Below are 22,606 nucleotides of genomic sequence, written 5' to 3' on the forward strand. Positions count from 1 at the left end.
CTTTTGACATTATTACTCCTTTTTTCTTTTTGGGCCTGACGTCAAAGCCACAACCACAGTCCAGCAGACTTGTGAATCAATACATGATACATCTCCCCCTCTGCAGTTCGCCTTCCCACCATTAGCACCCATTACTGACCATTTCCTGTCTGACCAATGTCTTTGTACTCTATAACTCACTCATCGTGATCAAGACAAGTGTCCTAGCTGGATACATTTTGAACTCTCAGGGCAGCTTTTTCCACAAGAACTGGGCAGAACTGCTTTCCTCCCAGCAGCAATGAGAGTTAAATCAGAGATGGAGGAGTGCCCTTAGGTCATGGGTTCAAGTACACAGTCATCTGATCTGTGACTCTGAGGGAAGCAGCACAAACCTACACTGCTTGAAAGGAATAGTTCAGAGAAAAATATCAAAATTACACAATTCCCCCTTAACACAAATGGAGGATTTCAGCCAAGACATGTTTAAAGTTTACTTGTGAGGGTGCTGAAGGGACTCCAGCATCCCCAGATTTCAAGATTGTTTAACTGCAACTGCTGAAATAGTTAATAAATAAGTTTCTAACTATAGTAAAGACCTATGTGTGCTTGTTTCAGGGCAGATTTTTGTACGTTTATTTTATATGCTATTTCTATATTTTCGAAAACTGCAGTAGCCGAGCACTGTTTAAGTTAAAGGTACATTTTCTTTACAGCAAGTACAGGTACCCAAAGTCAAAATGTATACAGAGTTGGAGGATATTTCTGTGGCCCGAAGTGGCATTATTTTATTTTCAGACTAAAAACTGAAAAAAGTGAACTTTGTTTTTAAAATGTTTTTTTTTAAACTTTAAAAACATCAAGTAACATCATTATAATACTTCATGCTTTAAATGCATTTTTTTTCAAACCAGTATATCGCTGTTATCAGAACAAAACCTCGTATCTCCAAAATAGTAACTTTACATGAGAAGGAGAAAACTTTACTTTTAATGTAACTCAATGGAACCAGAGTTTTTTCCAAGTCATTCTGGACCATTTCTTTTGGTCGATTCATCATAAAATTTATACAGAATGTGAATGACAACAGTCATTTTCAAATTATGTCAAAAACTGAAAAACAATGAAGATGGAGATACGAGGTTTTTTTCTGACAGTTAGGACAGCGATATGTAACAGCATGTAAAACAAAGTTTGAATGTTCCCCGTCAAATGAAATGCTTTTTTTTTATTTTCTAAGTGTACATAAGTTAACACATCCTCTACAGAGATCTCTTCAAATATGGTATTTTTGTGCAAATTGTAGTGCACCGTTTCTATTCATTTGTTGTGTTTGTTGCAAAAAATAAAACATAATAAGAATATATTGTATGTATAAAAGTATAATAATAAAAATAACCAGTATTTGTGCATCGAAATGTTAAATAAACACATCTAACTGATCTAACTGACACATCAAACAACTGATGTTCCCCCTGCTCACTCCTTCTGAACAAGCTTTATTGCATCCTCTCACTATAGAACTTGTTTTCATTGAGAAAGTCAAGAAAATGTCATTTGACTGGGAGTGTTCAAACTTCAAACTGTCTGTTCCATGCAGCACTGAGTCTCAGCAAAGGCACGACCACACCACATTTCAACAATCTGACTGGTTGCCCCTCAACTCAAGCCTAAAGTTTGTCCAGATAGAGTGACCAGGGTGAGCATCAGTGGTTTGCTGTGAAAGTTATGTGTGTTCATTGTCACATTATAGCAAGTTATGACATAATATAATTACCCAAAATATTCAAATGAATGCACAAGGCACATCATTCTGCATGACATCACTGTGTATGTCAAAACTTTCAAACCATCTTCCCAGTTCCCTCTATTTTTATACATAACATGGTGTCTTACTGTGTCAGAGACCACATAAGCAAGTCTATTTGAGGTCACTGAACGGTTCTATGGAGTTTCAGCTAAGAGTCTAATGATTTAGGCATGTAACATGTATGATGCGAATCGGCGAGATGTAACTTTTGAGCCACAGTAGCCTAATAACTACACTACAAAATAAAGCAGCTAATCTTCGCTATTGGAACAAAATTTTGTATCTTCATTTTTGATGTTTTTATTATTTTTTGTAGAGTTTAAAGCTGTCAGCTGTCCACTGTGTTAAAATGCCATGATGAATGGAGCAAAAGAGCAACAGAAATGGTCCAAATTACTTGAGAAAGAATTCCCCATTGACTTCCATTCAAAATAAAGACGATTTTTCCCTCTCTTACCATTTTGGAGATGGGAGGCATTGTTGTATTAGCAATAAAATGTTGGAAAGCAAAGTGAACAACTACATTTGGCAGAGGAGAAAATTGGATTTTCAGTGGACTATTCCTTTAACTTAAAGTCAGTATCCGTTACTAGTTAGCAATGCTAGCCTCCTAGCTCTAGTGCAAACCTTCGCAAACTTCAGACACCAAACGTGATCAGTGAGATTTGAGGAAACTTGTGTAAATTTCTTCTAAACGTCTTGGCTCAATCGTTACTTTAAGAGCAGCAAACCACCCTGTTCATCCCCCCCCAGTGGCAGCATCTTCTCATCCCAAGTGATCTGTTATATTAGCACATGGATCGTAACTCTGTGACTGTGCCATGATATAAAGCAGTTGGAACAAACAGATGGCTGTTATGATCCAGCAGTACAATAAAGCTGTCACTTTAAGGATGGTCACAGATAACATCCGGACACGGAGGCTAAATTAACAGTGCCCTAAATGCCCTTTCTGAGAGACACTGTAAATATTTTGGAAACCTTGACAGCAGAGAAACGATGGAGATAAAGACATGCGCCCTTGGTAGCGCCACTCACAGTCAGCTAATAAAAACCCTTTAGTCACTGTGGAAGATTCCCAAAGGGTGACTGTTGAGTAACGCGCAGGCTGAAGGACCATTCCGTCCGTGCACGAGCACAAACGGGGAAAGAATTTAGATGTGACTCAGCCGAACTTGTTCCCAGCTCTGTGGGAAATGTCACTTACAGCCTGGAGTACAGTTGTTCCAGAGGGACTGCTCCTACAGTGATGCTATGATGCACATTGGCATCACTCATGGGTGCCTTCTTTAGAGTTTTGGCTGGAATCTAAAGAGAATAGTTCACACAGACATCATCCAGTTCCTCAAAATAAAAACACTTAAAAACACCCTTAAAATGCTTGAAGGGCAGCGATACTTATTTTCAGCTTTGAAATGTGACATTGCTACACAGCTGAGTTTTTGTTCTCGTGCTAAAGCTGCAGAGGGGTTTAGAAACTAAAGTATGAGACTAAAGTATAGAATGTCACATTGTGTATCTGCAACACACATTAACACAATACATATTCGTTCAGAACAGAATGTAATATTTAAGCAATCACTTCCTCAAGCTTATAGAGCCGAAAATGGTTTCTACTATGCCTTTTTGAGGGGCTGCAGTACCCCCAGCCCAAATGACCAGTTCTTATAAGCACGTTAATTTCAAAGACATGGTAGAAGTCTTTCGTGTTGGGGGATGTTTTCCACAAATGGTTACTTCTGATTGGTCAGAACGGGCAAGCTTGGTTTGAAACAAAGTAGTTTGGTCATGACAAAAAAAGGGAAGGAACTCTTGAGTTTGGTCTGATGTTAGAGGGGCAGAGTGGAGTAAGCCTCACTCTTCTGTCTGTCTCTCTCTCTCTCTCTCTCTCTCTCTCTCTCTCTCTGTATTTAACTTTCAAGGTAACATTAATGTAGTTATCTCAGGTATTATTCTTATTACATACAACATCTTCTGTAGAGTTTCCTCATATTCACTCAGTTGTAACATGTAACGTAGTGGATAATTTGATGTTAATAAACTAGTCTATGTTGTCTTAAACCACTGTGAAGACCACAGGTTTGACATCTATGTGAACAATAGGTCAGTGTAAGAAAGCCACCGTAGCTCACTGATGTCACCAAATATCTGGTTTGATGAAAAAATTATCCTGTTTGGAATGTTTAATAATAGTAATCAACAAGAAATCGGAATACAGTGGAATACTGTAGAATACAGTGGGCTGGACCTCACTGAGTATGTTAAGAAAATTAAGCAAAATAAAGGAGAAATATTCTATATTCTAGTTTTTTATATTCTGTATTTAAGATTTCAAAGTCACACACATCATATCACAATTTTAAGCAAATTTGTGACATGATGTGTGTGACCTTATTATGTTTTTTGTGTTTTCCCTTGTTTTTGTTTTTGCTGTTGACTTTATTTAAGGCTTATTTATTTGTTCATTTATTTATTTATTTATTTATTTATTTAACATGAAAAAAAATTTTGAATGCGTTTTGAACTCATTGAGTAGCTTTAAATATCACATGCAGAAATTAATAATTAGTCATTCGGAAGGAAGTTTGGGAAAAAAATAGAAAAACTAAATTTTGGTAAAAAAAAATGCAAAACTGACTGAGGATGAACGAAGAAAGCGAATAAATGGATACTGAATGTTGTTAGAGTGTATTAACATAAAACTTACATACATATACACTTCATAAAACAAAAACAAAATGTATACTTCAAAAAATACTTTAATAAAATGAAATATTAGTTTTCATTTTCTATATAGTCAGCACACATTTATTTAGTTAAACTCAATATTCGATGCCTAAAAAATCTACTTGGAACAAATCAAATTGCATGAACTAAATTGTCAGTTGACTTGTAATTTGCAGGGACGTAAATGTTTTGGCTTGGAATAATCCATGCTGTACGATGAGGAAGATGACCAGAATTAACCGGGAGAATAGGACCTTTTTAAAGGTGAGTGAAGAGCGAATGGGCAGTTCAGATCTAACAGCTGTTCCAAGGTTAAGCTACTTCAGGAGATCCTCTGTGAAAGTATTTATCTTAATACATCATGAAGGCTGAAGTGAACTGTGATATGAAACTGTTATGAAGGCTGGGTATAAACCCAACACTAAGGGCGCAAACCTTTAGCAGTGCTGTCAGGCATGCTTTTCTTTTCCATTATTGTCTACGAAGCAACTGACTGAAAACCGTTCCTCTAGCCTGTGCAACATGCATCACATTGTAAATCATGCATTTAAGTTAAGAAAATGTCCACTTTTCTGCTGAGCACCACAGAAAAGCACCAGATGTCATCACAGTTGACCCATCAGTTTTGAAGATGCACTCTCTCTAGGCAGTTACTCATTAAGCACGGAGGAAACGTTGGACGTGGCTGTACAAAGCCCAAGATAAAAAGAACCATGCTCTGAATGTGAGTTTAATCTCACTGTTGTTGGAAGAAAACCTCCAAAATGGTGACTGTACAGGAGAAGAAACAAAAACTACTTTACTTTTAATGTAAGTCAATGGAACCAGACTTCTTTTCATGGCATTTTGGGCTGTTTCTTTTAGTCCATCCATCATAAAATTTACACACAATTTAAAGGGTAACAGGTATTTTCAAATTATGTCAAAAAAACGAAAAAACGCCAGCAAGAGTGATTTATTATTGTCACTGATCATTATTAATCATGTTACCTTCTTGTCAAACAAATGTAGTAAGTGCACCCTATGAACACAATGTACCTCACACTGAAAAGGGGTTTGAAAACACCCTGATTTGATCTAACAACATATTAATACATTCCAACAACAGCTAAGCGATTTTATCAGAGGGAACTTTTTAAATGCTATGGTATTATGTACTATGTACTGTTCATGTTCTTCCGATCAGCACAGAACACATAACTGAACTTCATATGTTGCTCTCCATGTTGCTGTCCATGTTGCTGTCCATCAGATGGCTGACGGCAACTCCACAATGGAAAAAGTCTCTGGTGGCAATAGATTCAGGGCATCGGGCAAACAGTGAACAGTTTTTCTATTTGTGGAAGAAGGATGAGCATGCTTCAGAAAGTCAGTCACTTTCTTCCAGCGATTCACGCAGCCACAGAGGCGTGTCAGGGAAAGACTTATTGCACTCTTTCCTGCAGTTGTGGTGGACACCGCCAATCGGATTCTCTCCATTGAATTCCACAGTGAGATTGCGATCCTTGCTGAGCTCCAACAGCTTCCTCCCCGTCCCCTCTGTGTCTGGCCTTGACAATGACAAATCTATTAATAAGGCTTTGTGGGGGAGGCCAGTCAGAGAGAGTGTCCATTCCTTACACAATGTGGGGGGGTGGAGAGACAACAGGAAGCAAGTGACCAGAAAGAGTGAGAGAGAGAGAGAGAGAGAGAGAGAGAGAGAGAGAGAGAGAGAGAGAGAGAGGGAGGGGTGAGTGTTGAGAGTGTATGGAGGGTGTCTTAACAGTCTGATGCCTCTGGGACGCAGACTGAAGTGTATGTATTGGGGGTTAATCAAGTATGTGATTTTGCTTGGCTGTATATGTTCATTTTGGGGTTTCATATGACCCTTGTTTAACTCTTTGGGGTTGTAGTCTGTGGGCACTCATTCCTTTGAAGGCTTTTCACTCTCTGGACTCTCTGGACCATCATATCAGGTAAGACCTGTCCATGTTTCAGTCTTTGCCTTCTATCTGGGTCATATCAACGAGTTCGACATCAAAGATTTACTGTCAATCCTTTCACATTTTGTACACTTTTGTGTCCTGCTTGTGTAAAGAGGATCGTTGACTTCACTACTGATTAGTTCTATCTTGGTACGACCCCATGGCACAAAAGAATAAAGAAGCACAGTAAATACTGCCCAAGCTAATCGAATACTTATCAAACTGTGTTTAGTAGTAGTCGTATGAATTTCAAATGTGCTTTTTTGGGAATTTTAAAGTACTGCACGTTTGGGTCATTATTTTCATACATTGTCAAGACAAAATTGTCCCAACTTTGCAGCCACACCAGGAAAAATAAGAGCTCTGACTTTGTGAATGCTATTTACAAAAGCTGCATGTTTATTTTATGTATTTATTTTTTAATAAAAACGCACAATTATTTCTTTTTGGTTGTGGAGGTAACCTTAAATCAAAGCATTTTTTACATTGTTGCTACATTTCTTTGCTCGCATAAAGGCGGTTCACAATATCATACCATTTAAAAGCCAGAATTCCTAATTCCTCTAAAACATCGTCTTATTTTTATTATGACACCATGCAGCAGCAGGTAATCTTAGCCAATAATATCATGTGTCACCTGCCCTGCTCACCACCCCCACCTATCATCAAGAGAAAATAGTCACTCAGAGACCCTCCCTGATACTAGGTTTCACTTGAAATTTATATTTTATTTTATTTTTTATTTTTTAATTAAAAAAAAAAAGTTAATCAAAGGCAAAGTAAAGTCAAACGTTATATATATAGGACTGAGGATATTAATAAATAGATTTGAACTACTAAGGTTCTACAGAACATCATAAAGGGGATCTGCTACTGTTACAAATCTTACTACTTTTATTTATTCTTTACAGAACCTTTTGTGCTAAAGGTTTGAGCTTAGAACTTTATTATTGTGATTATTATTATTATTATTATTATTATTATTATTATCATTATTATTATATAAAGGGAGGGCCCTGCGATGGACTGGAGGGTACATTTATATTGCTTGTACCTTGATGAATGGAAAGTGTACCTGCACAGAACCTCTATTTATAACAGAGCTGGAAAAAAAAAGTGGGTAACACTTTACTATAGGGTACTGTTCATAAGGCTACATAACACCTACATAAGCTTGTCATGACAACTGACATAACCATACATAACTGTCTATTAATTAATAATGCTTATTCCAACATGTGACACTTGCTATAAATGTTAAATTGGCCAATTTTGATCAACGTCAGCTAAAGTAGCCTTTGTGACAGATGATGCCTGTTGTAATAAGCATTTATGAACAGTTATGTAGGTCAATGTCAGTTGTCATGACAGCCTTATGTAGGTGTCATGTAGCCCTATGAACAGCACCCTACAGTAAAGTTTTACCAAATTTTGTTTAGTTGTTCCTGTCAACGCTTTCTGCTATTCTTCTGACGCTGAAGAATAAATCGGGTTTAATGGCTGTTTTGAATGGAAATTAAAAACATCTCTGACTTTTTTACAGTACTGTATATGACCCAAAAACAAGTATGTGTGTGTGTGAGTGTGTGTAGGAACCAGAAGGAAGACTGAGGGTCAGTGGTTGCTGGATTGAGCTTGTCGCTGCTTGCATGTGTTCAGTGCCCGTCAAAAGTTTAGACAGTGATGGAAAGTTTTCCTGTAAGGAAAATATGACAGGATGTGTATAAAATGTCTCTGTTGCTCATGGTGCTGCTGTGATTTACCTTCATTCATTCGTTGAGGCTCCTCCAGAGGGAGTGAGGCAGTAAATGGAGGAGCAGTAGACTGTCTCCTTCCTTGTTTGTGAATGTATCAGGAGTAAGCATGTCTCCACATTCCTCAAGCTGAAGGCAGTGTCTCTTAGATCACTCTGACTATTTGTGATGTGACCATTACTGTGTCAAGTGTTGCTGGCTTTACTATGAAGCACCTTTTTTAGGAAGCACCTAGTTGGACAGTGAAGTTGTGCCTGATTAATCACTTCAAACACCTGATATGATCAATGCACAGTAGTTGAGATGGGGTACATTGTATAATCACTGTACATCAACAGTTAGTGGTCACCAAGCTTTTCAAAATATCCTCAATAAATAAACATGTTTACTTTGTTCGTTTGTTATAAGAGCACAGATAGAAAGCTGATCAGATATTTGTTGCGATGTCTGAACTTGCAGCACTCAAAAACATTTCAGGCTTTCAAACCTGACAAAAGAGTTTCAATATGTGCTTTCATATGTACAAATATGTGAGTTTGAGAAATAAAACTGGCAAATCATTATTTTAGTAAAATCTGCTCTTAACACCAAAGAAGACGCTCTGATGAGCATGAAGCTGAGAGATAAGAGACACACCCAAGTCATTAGCAAAGATAGGCAAGCTTTCCCCAAACATTTAACAGTGTACATATGGATTTAAAAGGAGAGTATCAGAAACTCTTTAGTAGAAAACGTTTCTTGGTCCTTTTGTTAGGAAACCGACATGTCCCTCAAGTCTGACACAGCACATCCAATCAGGTCTCTCATTCAGGCTGTTTAGATAGATGATAAACACAGACTGCAGTATAAATACACACTGTAGTATGATTTTTGTGACAAAGGTTATAGAAATAATTTCAGCAACTCTCTCACTCTCTTTCTCTCTCTCTATCTCTCTCTCTCTCTCTCTCTCTCTCTCTCTCTCAGGCTCTACAACACTGATCACTGCATATTTTGGTGTTTTCCCTGTTCTACACCTTATTCGAATCATCAAGTCCAACCACAAATGTGCTCTTTTGCGTTGAGATGTTACACTTGGCAAAGCCTCAATTAAGCTGGTCAAAAATCTGTTTTTGTCACATTTATTTAATAATTTTAACATTACAATAAATACATTTTATGTTAAATTTAAAGTTAACAACTAAAATTGCACTAAAATTTGCAGATAAATGCCCATTTTGTTCAATGTAGAGGATTTATGAACTTATTTCACTTTTTTTCACAAATCATTAACGTACTTGTGTTCAAATTTTTCTATACAACTGTATGTATTTTACAAAGTTCAGACTGCTGGGACTGATTGGGTGTATTTTGTTTGTTGTGTAATCTCAAAGTAAACTTTTAGGGATAAATATCTGACAGTCTAAGTAAACAGATCACTGGATCCAGCTGTTTTAAGCCAAGGTTATGGCCAACAGCTGAAGTTACTCTAAAGGATTTGTGACTTGTCAACATCTAGTGACCCTGGAGTGTGGAGTCAAACAGAGGCAGAAATCTCTAGTTCCCAATGAAGAAACATTAAGCCACCCTAAGACCCCGTAAAGTGTATGCTATAAAAATATACTATAAAAGTATAGTACAGTACAAGTCTACTATAAAAGTAAATATTGCTGTTGTCGTAAGAAAACCTTGTATCTCCAAAAAGGTAACTTTTCAGGAGAAAGAAAAACATACTTTACTTTTAATGTAAGTCAATGGAACCAGATTTGTTTCTTTTGGTCCATTCTTCATGAAATTTGCACCCAACATGAAGGCCAACAGTCTTTTTCAAATTATGTCAAAAACTGCAAAATGACAAAAATAGAGAAACAAGGTTTTTTCCAACAGCAGTGGTGTTTAAACTATCCAAGCAGTGTGAACTTACAAAAAAATACAAATTGAAAATCATTTTTTCAGTTAATTATTGAGGCATACAGATAGCATCTTTTTAAACTCTCAACAGCGCGCTTCTTTTCATTGTTGTTTATTGAGCAATGCACACTGTGACTGAAGGGCTCTTCTATAGCCCACGCAATGTGCTTCATGTTTTCAAACAGTTGAAAAATGTCAATGTTTGTGCTCAGGAAGTCATACATCATCCACAGCTGACCAGCCAATATTGAGGATGCCTTCTCTCTGGTCACTCATCCAATTGTACAACGCCTGAAAAAATAATGATCACAATGCATCAGGTGTCAGAAGTTCCATATCATAAAACCACTAAAATAAACATAAATATCTGGGAAATGAAGGTGATCATGTTTTTTTGTGAATTTACATTCTATTTCTGTAAATTAACATCAGCAACAACAGCATTACTAAGTACAATATATTATCACTGTCCAAGGAAAAACATGCATCTCCATTTTTTCTGATTTGTACTTTTCTGTATCATTTGAGCTCCATGGCTGTCCTTTACATTGTGTGAAAATTTCAACATGATTGGACCAATAGAAATGGTCCAAAATTGCTTAGAATAGTAACTTTTTTATTAACTTGCATTGAAAGTAAAGGTTTTTGACCTCTCCTTTAAAGTTACTATTTTAGAGATACTTGTTTTTCATTGGACCATGTTGATATGTATAAGGTTTATTTACATGTATAATCATTACAAATATAGTATTATATAGATTTTTTTTGGTATTTTGACAAAGAAATTACTAGTTACTTTTATAGTGTAGATAATGCCTTCATGACAACTGATACAGACTTATATGAAAATTTTAAAATATTTATTCTAGTAAGCCTCATTTGATATAAAGGTTGCATTTGCCAACCTTAATGTTAAGTTGATGTGGTGATGACATATTCTGTCATTAAATGACCAATTCTGTAGGTTAATGTATGTTACAGTGACTTAATGCTGATCATATGACAAAGCTCTCCAAGGTTGGCTGGTTGAACAAAACTGAGCACTTTCAGTGGCTCTTAGTTAACATTTACTTTTAATTTGACCATTTATAATATTTTATATGTATATATTAACTGTTGCCATCAGGATTATGTCACTGTGATACACACTAACATATAAAGTCAGTTGTCAAAATCTGCTGCCATTTCACCCAAAAATGCTTGAACAAATGCCACCTGGCACCAGTTGGTAACATCAAAGTGGACAAAAGCAGCCTTTCATACCCACCTGTTACTACACTTTAAGATGTCTTAAGACATTTTCTCATATCAAGACATCCCAAGAAACCTTAAGACATATGAGTGAAGACACCGTCTTTGTCTTCAGACATGAAGACAAAGTGTCATTTGTGTCATTTGATGGATGAGTTAAGATCAGAGTTCTAATAGATGACACCTATTAGAACAGGCCTTTATAAATGTTCATACAGGTTTATGTTAGTTGTCATAATCAGCTTATGAAATACATACACTGCCCTACACTGTCAGAAATAAAGGTTCTGTGCAGGTACATTTCTCATATCTTAAAGGTACAACAGTGGTACAAAAGCTCCAATTGTGCACCTTAATTAAGTTTTTTCGAGTTGAAAAGTACATATTTGTACCTTTTCATAACCGAATGTTTTAAAACAGATGAATAAAATAAAAAGCCTGCAGACCAGACGGGGTGTGTGGAGTCAGTACGACTTAGAAAATATCATTTCAATGGATTATAGTACAATTATTTTCCCTGACTAAAGGTACTGAGATACACCCGTGGGGGTCCCGTCCCAGTGATAGTTTCATACCTTTGTTTCTGAGAGTGTACAGTAAAACGATACCATGATGCTACAAGAAGACAGGGTTGTTGAATCCTGTGCAAATTTACTCATTGGAACTCCAAAATTAACCTCTTATTCTCCAGGGTGTATTTTGGTTTGTCCATCTGAATTTTCATGACCAGTGCGCAAGGCATATTATTCAGTAACTGCATGAAATAAATATACATTTTTATTGCATTTATTTATTTATTTATTTTAAAAGTTCCCTTTAAATGAACAGAAAACATGTTTTATGATCATAAACACATCACTATATGTCCAAAATCTTAGACGCTCTTTGTATCATTTTATAATAATAATTTTTAGAGACTTTATCACTGAAGAGACGCCAAATTGTGAGTTCAGCTTCTTTCATTATAAGGGTTTAAAATTACATCACCCATCTATTTGACTGGAAAGAAGACAGTTACAGCCTCATATGATGCCCACTTTATGAATGTAGCTTATGAAACATGAAATTTATGAAGAATATGACAAAATGCGTTGTGGAACCACCGGTGGTTCCAAGGAGCTTAAGAGGCTATGCGGCATTGCACTCTTCCCAGTGAGGTTAGATATTCTGACTTTCAGAGTCGAATGGAATGCAGCCTTAGAGTTGGGAAAACACTGAACTATGCAGGGTGGGAATACACCAGGACCATGATTGGGAAACACTGGGCTAAGAGCGTGAGAGCGAAGTGTAAACTTGCTCCATGCTAATCTGCATCCAGCAGATGTCTTCAGTGTTCCATCTGCTCTTAAGTGAAAGTGCTTTTTGAGCAGAGCTCAGGCAGCAGTGGCCGATGTGCCGCGAGTCTGCCATCGCAGCGGGACGCAGGAGCAGATAATTGTTTTTATAGTGGCCACAGTTGTGCTGATGTGGTGCATTTCCATCCCACCCTTCTTCGGAGTGGGAGAGAGGAAATTAAATGAATCATTAACTCAATCAGAGAGCCCTTTGGAGTGGCTACCACTTCTCTCTGCCAGATGGTGGTGCTCGTGATAAATGTTGCCTTTAAAAGCTGCACAGATAGTTTAGTCACCGGGGAGAAAGTTAGCGAGCAGGAGTTTATTGTCCCAAATGCACTTTGTTGGTTGAGCAATCACTGTTATGTTCCAAGGTGCTCTCAGGCGTTAAAGCTGAACTGCAGCGTTTGCCATGTTAGAGATGCACTAAGGGCTTTTCCAGATAGTGAAGCTGAATTGTGGACCTGTAAATGTTAAACTGCACTATGGGGTTCGTTTAACTAGACGTTTACATTAAAGGGATGCTTTGGCCAAAATGAAAACTGTAGCTCTGCTGGGAATGTGTCTTCCTGCTTCCTACACCAGTGGCACACCAGTTTCTAGAGGGTGCGCTTCCAGTTTAAAGAACAGAAAATTTTGATGATGGATCTTGAAGGATGGGACCTTTTAAAACATTATAACTGCTTTAGTGTGGATTTTTGGGGGTGAGCTGTTTTGATGTTTTTATTTGCTGGTGAATGCAGAACAAAAGCAAAACCATATGGTTATAACGCTGAATATCTCATTGCAGTCATATGTTTGTGGTCTTCAAATCATCATTACAATGGAGAGATTACTCAAATGACAGAAATGACTCTACAAGCTGAACTACAACTACAAGCTAAAAGCTAACAATATGTAACCCCTTGAAACTCAGACTTATTGCAAGGCTTTTTATTTAGTAACTACAGGGAAAACTACTATTTTGGTGCAAACTGGCTGAGCTATTCTTAGGTTATAGAACTTTGGCTGGCTCTGGCCATTTAAGGGGTCATAGGCACCTGGTCAGATTTTGTTGGAGCTTTTCATAGGTCTTTTACATATTAATATATTTTTATATATCTGTGAATTCTGTGGATCTGTGAATTCATGCTTTTGGTGCAAAATTCTGACCCTACCATCTTGGCTGATTGGCTGATAAGATAATTGCATGAATGAGTAGGTATACAGGTGTCCCTATTAAAGTGCTTGGTGAGTGTAAATTGAATGTAAATGCAAATCTGTAATAACTGAATAGTTAGTCATACGTGACTTATTACATCCATTCAGACAGTAATAACTCTCACTGAATTAGGAGTTGTAAGATAAGGAGCTGTCCTGCATTAAACTAAACATCAAGAGTCAATGGTCTATATTTATTACCAATTTAACCCTCCTATCGTCCTCAAATATAATAACAAATTTGGTCCTTGGGGTCGATCTGACCCCCGGGATATTTACCTCCAGAAAAGGATTTACAGAATATTGTTGACCACGTTTGTGTGACAGGCACTTTGTTTATTTGTTGAATACATAAATAACCCCTTGAAAATCAGTGAGTTGACCTGTCTTCTAGCGCCACCATCAGGCCAAACGTTTAAATTAGAATTAATTTATCTTGAATTTTTCATACAAATCTTCTCAAATTTACTTCTCAACATTAATGACCACAAATCTTGTTTTGGTGATGATGGATAGGACCTTTACTGTAGCGCCACCATCAGAAAAACTTTGAGAGCACATTCATGACTCTCACAGAATGACCATGTTGATTAATGTTGGTGACTCCCCCTTTCCTCTCATAAACATATTTATTTACTTATTTTTTTATTTACATAATTTTTTATTTACTATTTTTTGTAATATTTTTGTGTCTAGTTACTTTAAGATCTCGCTCACCCCTCCTCTTTTGTTATCCGGGCTTGGGACCGGCAGTGGCAGAGTTATAGAGTTTTTTGGGGTTTTTTTGTATGGGGGGGGCGGGGACCATTTGTGAGACAGAAAATGGATAATGAGAACATGTCAGATACTAGTGATACAGAAGACAAGCGTTGAGAACGTTCTCTGTACAGGCACCCAGAGTCTCTTGCTGTCTTCAAACGTAGACTGAAGACTCATCTCTTTACACAGCACTTAAATCAGCACTGAATTATAAACTGCACTTGTTTTATTGTACTGCACTCTGTATTGTAGTTTATTGTATTGTATCTTATTGTTATTGTATTGCATTGAATGGCACAGAGTTCTGCATTCAACTCTGTTTCTTTTTCTCTTGGTGTCTGCAGTGACATCTTGTTTCTAGCAGTATCTGAGCTCAGGACTGTCTTTTTCTCTAAGCTATTGGTAACTAGCAAAGATACTTTCTCTAGATAAACAAAGCACTTCTTGTAAGTCGCTCTGGATAAGAGTGTCTGCTAAATGCTGTAAATGTAAATGTAAATGTAGTGAAAACATGGAACAGGTTTTTATGCCCACAGTAAACTTTTAGTCTTTAGAGACACACAACATGAAAACAACATGAAAATCCACCCATTTGTGAAACATTGTGAACATGATAGTAGTCAAAACATGAAACAGTTCTTTATGCCCACAGTGAAGCTGTTAGTCTGCACTACTGTACACAGGATGTGCAGAGTTTATGTGCACGCTCCTAGCAGACATATTTTTTGCATTTTGAACAGGTAATGCTGGTCTTACAATCGTTTTGGGTCGGACAGACCTGACACCTGCCACGTTTCATGATATATACATATATATTTCATATATATTCATATATATATGAAATATATCAACTCAAATTTGTGTGGTTAGGTAGTGTAGTGGGTAACACCTCTGCCTTCTACGCTGTAGACTGGGGTTCAATCCCCACCTGGGCAAACACTATACCTATAAGAGTCCTTGGGCAAGACTCCTAACACCACCTTGGCCTCCCTGTGTAAAATGATCAAATTGTAAGTTGCTCTGGATAAGAGCGACAGGAAATGCTGTAAATGTATCAACTGCAGGTGTGGTCATGTTAGGTCACACACACTGACAGACAAGCTAAAACAGCTTTGGGGTCAAATAGACCCCTGAGTACGACCAATGCGTGCAATATGTGTTCAGCATATTGAAAAAATATCATCATGACAATTTTATGCTTTATCAGTTGTCCCCATCAAATTAGGAAAAGTCATGAAATATGAAGCAAAAGAAAAAAAGGTAACTACTATTTTTTGAATGATAAACATTGAATGGGGTCAAATTGACCCCAAGGACGATAGGAGGGTTAATATGATAAAGTAAATGAGGCATATATATCCTGAGCTGAACTAGCAGGACATTTGTGACATATTTATCAGAAAGCCTTTCCTGTGTTCCATGGCACCACCCAGGCTTTCTGCAATGTGCCATACATTTCCTCTAATGCCTCTTAAGCAGCCAGACTGTCCCTGTATCTTGATCCAAAGACTCTGCTGAAGTGTAAATCACAGCCTACCTAGTAGGCTCCAACAAGTTCAGAATGCAGAGCAATGGCATGTAAATCCAGTCTTATTCAGTTCATACTAGAATCTTATCAACACTTTACAGCTCTTGACAGATGCACTTATCCAAAGCACTTCACAATGCGGTCACTTTACAGAAGCAGACAAATGTAGTGTTAGGAGTCTTGCCCAAGGATTATTTTTGGTATAGCATGGAGTGCTTGCCTGGACAGAGGATCGAACTCCCTTCTGCAGTGTGGAGGGCAAAGGTGTTCCCCACAACACTATACCAACCTGTGAAGGTACACATTTACTACAGATCTTGCTTACGAAGCTATAGCTCATCCATAACACTTCACTCAGCTCAGCTGAGGAAGGCTTACTGCAAAACCCTAGGATCAGTTACAGCTCAGTTAGAGGGAAATCATTTTCTTATATACCTCCTCCATTCTGAAACAGCATCATTAGGAAACATTAGAAATGCACATTCCGTAAGTGTTTTTAATCCAGATTACAAATATATTTGTGTGTGCTGTTACACTTGAGTGCAAAAGTTTCAACACCCCTGGTGAAATGATGTTTTGTTGATTTTCTAAGTGAAAATATTATTTATTTATTTTTTTAAATTTTAACCTTTTCAACTCCTTGAGACCAGCAGTGGTTCCAAAACGCACTTCGTCATATTCTTCATAACTTTCATATTTCATAAGCTACATTCAGAAGCTGGGCGTGGTATGAGGCTGTAACTCTTCTCTCCAGTCTAATAGACGGTGATGTCATTTTAAACCCTTATAATAAAAGAAGCTGAACTCCACAAATCTGGGCTATAAACTATAAACAGATGCCATCTCTTCAGTGATCTGCTCTGTAAAAATGATTTTTATAAAATAATACAAAGAGCGTCTGAGATTTTGGGCTTTCAGCAGTAAATTGTAAGTATATAGTGACATGTGTGATCATAAAACACATTTTCTGTTCATTTGAGGGGAGCTTTTAAAATAAACAAATAATTAAATAAAATTTTACATTTATTTCATGCAGTTACTGAATAATTTGCCTCACGATTTGGTCACGAAGATTCAGATGGACAAACCAAAATGTACCCTGGAGAATAAGAGGTTTTAATGCACAGTTACAGTTTATTTGCTTAATTTAACACTTTGGGGGAAAATGCAAATATAAAATGTGACCTATATAAAAGTGATGGCATATATTATAATTTATATGTTTTTATATATTTTTCCCCCCAATATTCTAAACTCAGCAAACAAACAGAAATTGAGCATTAAATGGCCATTTTTATTTCCTATAGATGATGTGTTAACTTACATTCCCTTAAAAAATCAACACGTCATTTGACTGGGTCACTTTTATGCCCAGAACTATTGGGCCCTATTATTTTCAGTTGTTTAATATAATTATGATTATTAAAAAAAACAGCTTCAGACAGATTTAGACCAATTACAAGGAGTCTGTAAACAATAATACACTGTGTATAGTAACCACATAATTATTAACTTCCTATTTGGTAACCCACTACTGCAACTATGAATATTTTTTATGTTTCTAAAAGTATATTTGGGTTAGATAACAAGGACACATGTTGAAATCAAGCATGTATGGGAGACCTAGCATTTCTTACAAAGTGTCTTACACTGTGTGCACTTGCTCTACACAGTCGAATTTTATGCCTGCTGTTTTCCTCATTAACCGAGAGCACAGGTTTGAATCAGAGCAATTCCATCTGCAGGGATACTTTAGTGAAGCCGGGGCTTACAGAGGAAACTCAGGGTGATATTTCATCACTCTGTTGTCCTTGGCACACCGATGTTCTCCTCCTGCAACAAACATCACATCTGTAACTGATAAGGCTGTTGCTTTTACACCAGGAGGCCTTTTAAAAGAACGTCGCTGTGAAACCAGAGAAAACGAGAGAGTTTAACATGAACATATGAATCCAATATGCTGGTTAAAGTGAGAATGTGGTCACAATTAAAGAAAAGGAACCAGTTCTGAAGCAGAAAAGCAACAATAGGCTGATAAAGAAACATGCAGTGTTTTATACAGACCTGCATAGAAAAGAAAGGCGGAAAAGCATCGTTAATATTAACAATGATGCTTTATGTGACATTAAGCCTTTTGTTATGATGTACCACAAGCTTACACGGATAAGACTGGGCTTCTCAAGAAAACGCCTTTAGTTTGCCCTCTTGTGGTCAGGATAAAAAAGAAAGCATGTTGTTATCATAAAATGATAAATGCACTGACCCTTTGAGTTTTCTTATTGATGTACATTGTGTGTACACAGGCAGAAAACCAGCATCACTGTAATCACAGTAATTTCCCAGCAACTCAAATAAAATGTTATTAGGCTGTTGCGGTTTAGACGTTAGAGGTTTTGTGTTCATGGTAGAGCTAGCCTTAATGATGAGCACCTCATTTTGCATCATTAAACCTGCGCAAGTTTTTCCACATTTCACATTATGCCCTTTAATAAGGCATCTTTAAAAAGGAGCCGCAGGCTCATTCTCCACAGCAAACACATTGGATTTTTCTCAAAAGTTTCCACAGCCTGGACCCCTGGTGACCTGTTTGTTTAGGTGTGCACTGATTAGAAGTTCACATGCTGAGATCTAGCCTCCACAGTGCCTGAAACGTGACAAACCTGCCTCCCTCCCTCTCTGGCGCTCGTTCTTCCTCTCTTTCTTCCCTCCCCTCACCTGAACCTCTGAACATAATTAATGGCGCAGTTATTCGAGCAAGCTCTGTAGCATGTTATCTTCATTAGAGCAGCTCGTAACACTAGAAGTAAAACTCCCTCTTTCCGGCCTTTGGCCACTGCATCCAGCCCATTTGATAAACACTGTACATTTTTACTGTTGCCTCTCATTAGCTGAGGGAGAGTTTAAAAGGCCGACCAGAGGTTTCTGACTGCCCATATACCACATTTTCAAAAGGCCACTTTTGATACGAAGCAACATAAAACATCTGGTTTTGATGCCGTCTCGTTTTACAGAAAAGACATACACAGTGGGAAGGGGTTTGAACATGAGGGTTTTAATGAGTAGGTGTAGCCTGAGCTGGTTCCTGACCGTGCGTTTGGGGCCAGCGTTTATGGTCCATGACTGTGGTAATGATGGTTCCTTTCCGAGGCATTGACTGACATTTTTGTTGTGTTCCTTTATAGGAGGCCCCCCTAGCCCAGAGGTGGGTAGCGGTCTGCCCAGACGCTCCCCGTGGATGTTTACAGCCACAGGGTCTCACAGCCACTAAAGCAAAAGAGGGATAAAAAAGGAAATGAACAACTCGACAACAGGCCCAAGTGAGGGCTTGCGGCTCCACTGCAACATGTCCGGCAGACACGACTTCATCTTCACCTTCATCCCTGTCGTCTATGCTTGCAATTTCGTCATTGGAATGGTGGGCAACAGCATGGTGGTGGCCGTCATCTACCGCTACATGAAGCTGAAGACTGTAGCCAATGTATTTGTGCTCAATCTAGCCGTGTCGGACTTGACCTTCCTTGTCACGCTGCCCATGTGGGCCACCTTCACCGCTACTGGTTACCACTGGCCCTTTGGAAGCTTTCTGTGCAAAGCTAGTGCCGGCCTGGTCATTTTCAACCTTTACACTAGTATATTCTTCCTCACAGCTCTTAGCATGGACCGCTACCTGGCCATTGTGCACCCTGTGCGCTCCAGGAGACGACGGACCCTACTCTATGCCCGAATCACTTGCGTCTTGGTCTGGACCTTTGCTTTCTTACTTAGCATGCCCACAGCACTGAGCCGAGACGTCTACAGGATCGAGAACCACGTGTCCATAATATGCGGTGTCCTGCACAGCAATGAGCAGATCCACTTGCTAGTCTCCCTAAGTATCCTGAAGAGTGTGTTGGGCTTCCTTGTGCCCTTCCTCATCATCATCACCTGCTACTGCTTGATGGGCCGCGCCTTGCTTGGTGCTAAGGGCATACTGAAGAAAAGCTCCCGCTCACGAGAGGATGAGACGCTACGCATTCTAGCTGCTGCAGTCCTAGCCTTCTTCATCTGCTGGGCCCCTCACCAGATCTTCCACTTCATGGAGCTGCTGGCAATGCTGGGAGTGGTGAAGAACTGCAGTGTGCTGGATGTTATTGACACCGCCATGCCCTTCAGCATCTGCCTCGCCTACTTCAATAGCTGTGTCAACCCCATCTTATATGGATTTGTGGGACACAATTTTCGCAAGAACCTTTTGAGATTACTGCGCTGTGGGTCAGCTCCAGTTGGGGGTCATCCCAGTTTCAGCAGTAAAATTACTCTATCTCACAGAGCATCTGGGTTACTGCATCTCCCCAGTAGTAAAAAGGTTTCAGAGCATAATGCTAAGACATCGGAAGAGCCAAAAACCTAGCAAAATGAAACCACTGTACAGTCCAAATCTTTTTTTTTCTCATTTGCATTTGGGAAGCATACAACGAAGACCATCTTGTGGACCACAGACTTTAGCTCAATGTGGAAAGGAACAGGAACTCATTCATTTCAAATGGGAGTTGATGTTCAGCTCCACCTACTGGTCCCCAGTCTTCTGAGGAGCATGCTGGGCTTCCTTGCACAATGGTCATTACCTGCTACCACCTGATGCGATACACATTTGTGCCAGAGAGTTGTTGACCACCATGGTGGTATTCTTCTGGGCTCCTCACCAGGTGGAGCTGCAGGCAATGCTGGGTATGGTGGTGAGCTGTCATTTGCTGGACATTATCAATATTGCTCTCAAACAGCTGCTTACTGTAATAGTGACACAAAACCCATCATCTATAGCAATGGTCACTAACCCTGCTCCTAGAGATCTACCAGGTGGGGCCTGATCCTTCTAACCATTGCCTTCAGAATTCCTTTATTAGCTGAATTAGACATGTTGGGTTGGAAGTAAAACCTGCAAGAAGGTATATGTCCAGGAGAAAAGTTGGTGACCACTGCTTTATGAGACACTTTTGGAAGAACCTACTGAGGCTACTGCACTGTGGGTCAACTCCAGATAGGAGTCATCCCAGTATTAGCACTGAATAGATGACTATTAAAATGACTGTTTTACCCTTCAACACTTTGAAGTTACTGCATTTGTCCAGTAGCAAAACCATCTCAGAGCATGAATAAACTGAAAGGCCTTGTAGAATTAAATCTCTACAGCTGTTTGTCCAAACGTATCCAGACACCAATTCAATTTAGTTCATTCAGATCTATTAAAGTGCTTCTATTGCTGATGCAGGTGTTCAATTGTGGATATACAGCCAGAATAATCTCCATAGCAAAGCACTGACCAATAGAATGAGATGCTCTGGAGCGCACACACATGAGCGTAAGGTCATGCCTAATGAAAACCTTGGACTAAAGGGGTGTAAAGCCCACAGTATTGGCCTGTGGAACACTGTAACTGCATTCCCTGGAGTGATAACGCACTATTGCACATTGGTGATCCAAAACTGAACATCAGTACCTGATCTCACTAATGCTCTTGTGGCTGAATGCAATCAAAACCTCACAGCAATGTTCCAACATCTAGTGTAAAGACTTCCCAGAACAGTAGAGGCTGTTACTGCACCAAAGGAGGACAAATTCCTTATTAGCTCATTTAGCTCACTAAACAAAATGTAGTCCAATTTTGCAAAAAACAGGAACTCGCTGATTTCAATTGGGGGCTAGAAACAGTCTGACACAATGCAGCTTGCAACTGCTTCAGAATTGCTTCAGGTTTAAGTAGAACACGTTCTATTTTTGATGCAAGGTCATGCAGCTATAGCCCAATATCAGTCTTACTGTATCAGAACGTTATCAGCATTATTACGTATCAAACTTGCTTGGCTAGCTTGTTTACTAAAGACTTTTTTGCAAGCCAGGGTGAAAAGAAATGGTGTTTGTTAGAATTATCCAAAAACATATATCACAGAATTTGATAGTGGTGGACAAATACCTCAAATCATGTACTTGAGTTAAAGTAGAGATACCCAAGGTAAAATATTACTCCAGTAAAAGTAGAAGTTCCTCCCTTTAGACCTCCACTTGAGTAAAAGTACAAAAGTATTTGCCTTCAAATGTATTTAAGTATCGAAAGTAAAAATACTAAAAGATTAATTAACTTAATGCAACTCAGTTACAAGTTTAAGCATCTGGTCTCTGTTCATGAACATGAACTAGCCAAAACAAATTTACTGTAAAATGAAAGTGTTTGTATGAATTCTGAAAAAAGCCGCGTCAGTCTCGACTGCATATGTGGACATATTTCTATATTGTGCTCTATTTACACAAAGGTAGGTTAGTTCATCATTTATGTTGAACAGACTCTCCCAAAACTTGACGCTGCTGCGCTGACGTTGAACCGTGTGCTGCACTGGGTCGGTATGACCAACAGGTCAAAACAAGCTCAAAATAAA

At 38.4% G+C, this 22,606-nt stretch overlaps 1 protein-coding gene across 1 annotated transcript; it reads left to right on the top strand.

Moving 5' to 3' along the window:
- The first annotated feature begins 6,251 nt into the window (after window positions 1-6,251).
- On the top strand, window positions 6,252-22,462 carry agtr1b (angiotensin II receptor, type 1b). The gene is made up of 2 exons (XM_017705115.2): window positions 6,252-6,471; window positions 19,379-22,462. Exon 2 carries the CDS (start codon window positions 19,489-19,491, stop codon window positions 20,584-20,586), a length of 1,098 nt encoding a protein of 365 aa, XP_017560604.1. The 5' UTR covers window positions 6,252-6,471; window positions 19,379-19,488; the 3' UTR covers window positions 20,587-22,462.
- The last annotated feature ends 144 nt before the right edge of the window (window positions 22,463-22,606 follow it).

The sequence above is a fragment of the Pygocentrus nattereri genome, chromosome 3 (genome assembly GCF_015220715.1).
Source record: "Pygocentrus nattereri isolate fPygNat1 chromosome 3, fPygNat1.pri, whole genome shotgun sequence".
NCBI lineage: Eukaryota > Metazoa > Chordata > Actinopteri > Characiformes > Serrasalmidae > Pygocentrus > Pygocentrus nattereri.

Bases quoted from the DNA above. Each gene is read 5' to 3' on its own strand.
- agtr1b (XM_017705115.2), top strand. From the start codon at position 19,489: ATGAACAACTCGACAACAGGCCCAAGTGAGGGCTTGCGGCTCCACTGC.